We start from the raw sequence: 6215 nt of genomic DNA, 5'->3' as shown, positions 1-6215 counted from the left end.
AGACAACGAAGACGTCATTGCCTCTGTAAGTGCTTATTTTGAGGAACTTCCGAAAAAGCACTTTTCTGAAGGATTAAAAAAACTTAAAAAGCGATTGACCAAGTGTATAGAGCTCCAAGAAGATTATGTTGAAAAATAAAAAAAAATTTACCCAAAAAAAATTGTTTTTATAATTCATTCTAAGGACTTATTGAACTACCCTCGTATTCCGCTTAGACCCGCCCTGTTTTGGTAATTTATAAATGTAAAAGTACGTATAAAATATATATTTTTAAAGTTCTTTTAATATCCTTCAAATATTTAAAAAAAAACAGCACATTTAAAATTATTAATTCTTCTGATAAATTAATTATTTACCATTACGACAATAATTGAAAAAAAGTAAAATATGATATTGCGGATGTTTTGAATTCGCATATAATGTTCTGCAAACGCATTCCCATATCTGCGCTTTCTTTTTGCGTTTCTTTTTCATCATGAGGGGAACACAGTACCGGGTGTTCGTTAATTTGTCTTAATTAAGCTCAATCGAGGTTAACGCTCGACTGTTTAACCCTAGTTTACCAAATCCAACACCCCCATACTCAGTCTTTTGCAAAGGACGAAGTGAACGATACTTGCATGAGGGCATCAAGCGACACTTTTTATTATGTACCAGACATACACGTTATTTTTACTTCTCAGAATTCATCCTCTTACGTGTCTTCTTACATCCCGCATCTTATTCCCGAAATTTAATCTACCAATATTGAGAAATAATATTTCATGTTTTGCTGCGTGGGCACATTCCCATCGCGCGCTAATCCTATCGCTCGATAATGTGTTTGTCTCGCGCTACGCGCTCGGGCTTTTCACTTCCCCCACATTTGTGCGCAGACCTTTAAAAATGAAAGGTCAAAGCGTCTATTTTATTAAATGTATATTATATTTATTTCTGTTCCTCGGTTTGGTACTACTTATTCAGATATTGCAAAATAAAGTACAAGTTTTATTTTTCATGATTATATTTTAATAACTGTTTCTTATTTTGCATTAAATTTTATTCTTAGTTACCCTGTAAAATGTATATAATTTCGAATTTGGCTGAATAAAATGTTATTATAGCTTGTGTTCTTTTTCAGAAAGTAAATTTTTTTAAATATATTTTTATAATAAAAGTTGAAAATTATTAATAACGAATTTGTAGATCTTTTTTGGTGAAACACTTTTGTCTATTAATTTTTTTCGTACATTGTGTCTTTTTCCAGAAAATTTAATTTTTGTATTTCGAGCGTTAATTTTCACGATTAAAACAAAAACTACGTGTCCTATAACAAAGTGATTCATAACAAATTTTTATATCTTTTTTGGATACACAATTTTTGTGCATTCATCTTTTGTCTTATCTTGCATAGTTTGACCGCAAAATGGAATTTTTTATTTTTATCATTTTTTTGAAATAAAAATTCAAATTTTCAATTTTCCAGAAGAATCAAAATGTTGTTATGATATTTTTGCAGGGTCTTCAAAATGCAAAGTTTTTCTTTCTTTAACTTTTTTCCATATCGTGTGTTTTTTGGCTTAAAATTTTCATTTTTGCTTATTATTCGGAATTTGGTAAATGCTATAACTCCGATAATTTTTTACATTCTCATTCATGAGAGTGTAATATAATTGTCCAAATTTTCAATCTCTGGTTTTTAACGGATCTTTACGTTTCCGCACTCACAGAATCCAAAAATCATAACATTTTATCCGTGTCTCTTAGTCTGTATGTCTGTATGTCTGTATGTATGGTTACCTGAATGTTGTAGCTACGCTAACTTTTGAAGGATATGTCCAATCAAGTCAGCCTTTGATGCATTTCTTATAGTTCCCAAAATGAAGGCTAAGTTCGTTAAGCAGATATTTCCAACCAAATTAAAAAATTTTAGAGCATTTTCAAAATTTGGAAAAATTTATTTTCAAATTTAAATTTTTCTGCCAAAGTTTCATATATATGGGTAAAAGACTTACAAATTATCCAAATAAAATTTTTTATTTTGTTGCAAATTAGAAAAGTCATATACTTTTGAAAATTTTGAAAATGTTCATAGAAATAAAAAAATTTTTTTTTCTAAAAGATTTAAAAATTTCATTTCAATTCATCACTAGATATCAAATATATTTCGAAACAAAAAGAATTGCGTCAAAAATAATTGCGAAGTATCCTAATGGCATTTTTAAATTCGATAAAATATCAAAAAGTTATATGCTTTTCAACATTTTGAAAATTTTCAAAAAAAAGGAAAAAAATTTTTAATAGGTTCAGAAATATCAATTCAAATTTCTGCTAGATGTAAAATATATGTTTTTCTCAATTATTATCATGAAATTTTTTAATTATACAAAAGTTCCCAAAGTTCGATTATATTTAAAATTATACAAATTATTTTGATGAAGTTTTTCAAGTGGATACGAATTATCGAGCGCGAAGTGCGAGTTTCGTAATGAGAACGTAATCGTTAAAGCCGTAGGTGCTTTGAGAACCTTCTTTAAAATTAAATCGAAAAAAATGCAGTTACAATTTATGGCTGTAATTTCTCAGAAGCTTAAGTCACAGTTTTTCATTCAAGTTATAGTATTTACAATATTTGAAAAAATTGACTTCAAGTGTACGCATTAAACGTACGAAAACGAACGCGAAGTGCGATAACGTACACGCGCGCCCCAGGCGCGCTCAAACTTGGCGCGAAACGCCGCCTGCAATGAGAATGTGCCCGCGCTGCTGGCATATTTTTTTTAAAGTCATTAGGATAATTTGTTCATCTCATTGAATATTACTAAACACCGCAATACAATTAGTCAATCTTAAAAAAAGTGTTCTGCAAAATTTTCAAATTGTGCTCACTTTTTGAAATTTTTATCGAAAATTGCTGGCTAACGAACCCGACCTTTAGTTCAGGGCAGTAAATGATCAATCTGCCATTTTTCACCAGGCACATACGTAAAAACCTGTTTTTCGGATTCAGGGGGTCTTAAAACGTGGACACTTGACAAAAACGGGGGAAGTTCAATTTTACACAAATCTAATACCTTCTCTGATGTGAATGCAAACAAATATATTTAATCATTATTCTTTATTCTCATTCCATAATATCCAATATTTTCGCATTCTTAAATAGAGCATTGAAATTACTGCTTTATTAACCAGGCAAGCAGTCAAATCTATACTGCCGTGGAAAGCAAGAAAGCGGTAACTACATTTGAAATTTGGCTCCATGATTCGCATTTTTACATTCTCATCAGAGAAGGCATTAGATTTGTGTAAAATTTGACCTCCCCCTCCCCCCGATTTGGTTAAATGTCCATGTTTTGAGATCCCCTGAATCCGAAAAAAAGGTTTTTACGAATGTAAAGTATTTTTTAGTATATCCTAAACTAAAGTTTGTTAGCCAGTCATTTTTGATAAAAATTCAAAAAGTGAGCGCATTTTGAATATTTTTAAGACAACTTTTTCCTATAAATTTCTGTACTGATGTTTATAGTATTCAAAAGTTAAACAATTTATCCGCGTGACGTTTTTCATAAAACCAAGAATAATCAGAGTTAAAGCATTTACAAAATTCCAAAAAACACCCGAAAATAAAGCTTTAATTTCAAATAACGGACGGTATGAAAAAAAGGCAAAAGAAACAAAAGTTTGATTTCTAATTTCCCTAGAAGAATATCATAACAATTTTTTGAATTTTCTTGAAAAATCAAAAGTTCAAATTTTGACATCATACAAAATAATGGAAAATCTTTTAATGCTTTGGAAAATTTTAGGTTAATAAATATTTCCGAACAGAGCAATTAAACATAAAAATATAGGCTTGTATTTTCGTTATTTCTTTGTCAGATAAATAATTGAGAAACATTATTTCCAAACCACTGTTATCTAGATAGAATTGCCGGAAACTACGCCTTCAAACATAAACGTCCCTTCGTAGTTCGGATGTATTATGAATATTTTCACCAGAATATTTGAATGAATTTTACTAATTTTTTCATTTCCACTCAGCATATAATGTTAATAAAAATTTACGTTTTTCTGTCCAGAAGACGAGAATGGGCGAATCAGCATTAAGCATGAATTCAGCAGCAACCTGGTTGCCACAAATCGCTGAAAATCTACGTATAGACCCAAGTGCAATAATGGATGGTGAAATATCCAGGTATGCAAAATTGTTGCTGTTTTCATTAATTAAGTAATCTAGGTTAAGTTTCTCATGCAAGTGAAAAAACATATTTAAGGGCATGTGATACTTACAGTTTCCCGGGCTTTTTTCCACAAAAATGAGAATGTTTAAAAACTGAATTCGGAGATGCTATAAAATATTATAACGGACGTCCCCAGACTCTTTTTTGAGGGATAATAACAAAAAAATGTGTTGTGCTATATAAAAATGTTAGGCATATGCATTATTTTGAGGTTGCGTCGTTTTTCATCTCTGCCTTTCCGATAATCTGGAAATTATTTATGTTATAAACTTTTTTGATTGGCTGCAAACAAGTTTAGTTCCGGGAGATTAGTTACTATGTTTATTTGTAAGTCCAAAGTTTTCGCCAAAAACATTGTGTAGAGTGGAAGTTAGGCTCAGGTGAATTGTAACACACATAACCTCGAAATATACACGCATGTTGTTAGCAATATCAAAAAAATGTTGATAAAGAAACACAAAAAAGTGTGCGGAGACGTCCGTTAGCATGTTCGCTATCATTTCCCAGATTTTGGAGACAAAATATTTCTTATCCTAGGAAAAAAGTCGGGAGAATCTAACACTGAAAAAATCGATACTATTTCCTAAGCGCTATGCGAATTAATCACATTTTGCTCAATTAAAATTTTTTAATTAACCTACAAAAAAAGTGCTTGGGGACGTCCGTTAGCATGTTTGCTATCATTTCCCAAATTTTTAAGACAAAATATTTATTATTCTAGATAAAAAGCCGGTGGAACCTAAAACTGGTAAAATCGACATTTTTCGAAGTATCACATGCCCTTAAATACACGTTTCATTGGCTTAAGCTAATTGTTTTGACCATACTCATTTCCCTGTTCAATATTCTGGCCTCTATTTATTATTACAACATTAAGCAATTTCCCTTTCAGGGTAAGCATGACTCACTCAGTGGGTTCGTTCTGCAACACTGCTCCGACCCAGGGTGCTGATCAGTTACTCTAGCAGTCACCCCAATTGAAGAGCCTCACAAAGTCGTCATGTGAGGTTCCCCACTTGGGTCCATGAGTATCCAAGGTCTTTTGTTTTAGGCGTGATTCACTCTACTGATACTCTTTTTATTAACTATTTGCCGCAATACCTTTCTGTCCAGACATAATTCTCTTTCTTCTTTTACGTCCATGCATGTTTTCATAACAAAGGTCTCATTCACACATTCTAACCATACTGTCCACGGTGTGCCTCTGGACACGCTGCCATTTACTTTAGCTTAATACAGTGGTCGGCACGCTCTTGCCCTGGGCAGGGTAGCCTGCCCTGGCTGCCCTGTGACCTACTCTCAGGACAGTACCTGCGAGCTTGGCCAGACCACCCCTTTCCTCAAGGGTCCTTTGTTAGAAAATGGGGAAAAAATGTGACATTAAAAAATTCGTAATTTTAAAATCAGTGACTTGAAAGTAATATATTTGGAATCTCCGTATTTTTACGATTCCAAAGACATTTAATTTGTCTATAAAGGTTGAAAATTTGAGAAGTATTTCGTATTCAATTGACTGTAAAGCTGATGTTTCTTGATATTAAACTCCTTCAAATTTTTAACTTTTCTAGGCAAGTAATATATCATTGGAATCGGAAAAATTCGTAGAAGCTGATAATGCTATTTTCAAATCGCTAATTTAAAAATTAAAAGTTTTAAAATTTCCTTACTTTGACATGCCTGTGGACAAAAGACCCTTGCTGGAGTAAGCTCACTCACACTAAGGCAGTGGTCGGCAAACTTTTTGCTTCATTTTCAGGTATGGTCAGGCTCCACCCGACTTAATTTTTTCTACTACTTTTCGGTCTATTCATGTACCTTAGTGTGAGTGAGCTTACTCCTGCAAGGGTCTTTTGTCCACAGGTATGTCAAAGTAAGGAAATTTTAAAACTTTTAATTTTTTAATTAGCGATTTGAAAATAGCATTATCAGCATCTATGAATTTTTCCGATTCCAATGATATATTACTTGCCTAGAAAAGTTAAAAATTTGAAGGA

General features: G+C 32.1%; 1 protein-coding gene across 4 annotated transcripts in view; it reads left to right on the top strand.

Annotated features, from left to right (window-relative positions):
- Positions 1–6215, top strand: part of LOC117174672 (G-protein coupled receptor moody-like) — a 52458-nt gene that overhangs the window by 13243 nt on the left and 33000 nt on the right. For 3 of the 4 annotated variants that reach the window (XR_004467334.1, XM_033363965.1, XM_033363968.1), the window contains exon 2: positions 4060–4175. Coding sequence is in view for 3 of the 4 variants with exons in the window: in XM_033363965.1 (XP_033219856.1) it covers positions 4069–4175 (107 nt within the window). In the remaining variant the exon portion in view is untranslated. The remainder of the gene's footprint in view (positions 1–4059; positions 4176–6215) is intronic. The other variant, XM_033363967.1, reaches the window with a different exon arrangement.

This window comes from Belonocnema kinseyi, chromosome 6 (genome assembly GCF_010883055.1).
Source record: "Belonocnema kinseyi isolate 2016_QV_RU_SX_M_011 chromosome 6, B_treatae_v1, whole genome shotgun sequence".
Taxonomy (NCBI): domain Eukaryota; kingdom Metazoa; phylum Arthropoda; class Insecta; order Hymenoptera; family Cynipidae; genus Belonocnema; species Belonocnema kinseyi.
This window is presented reverse-complemented; position numbering and strand designations above follow the sequence as displayed.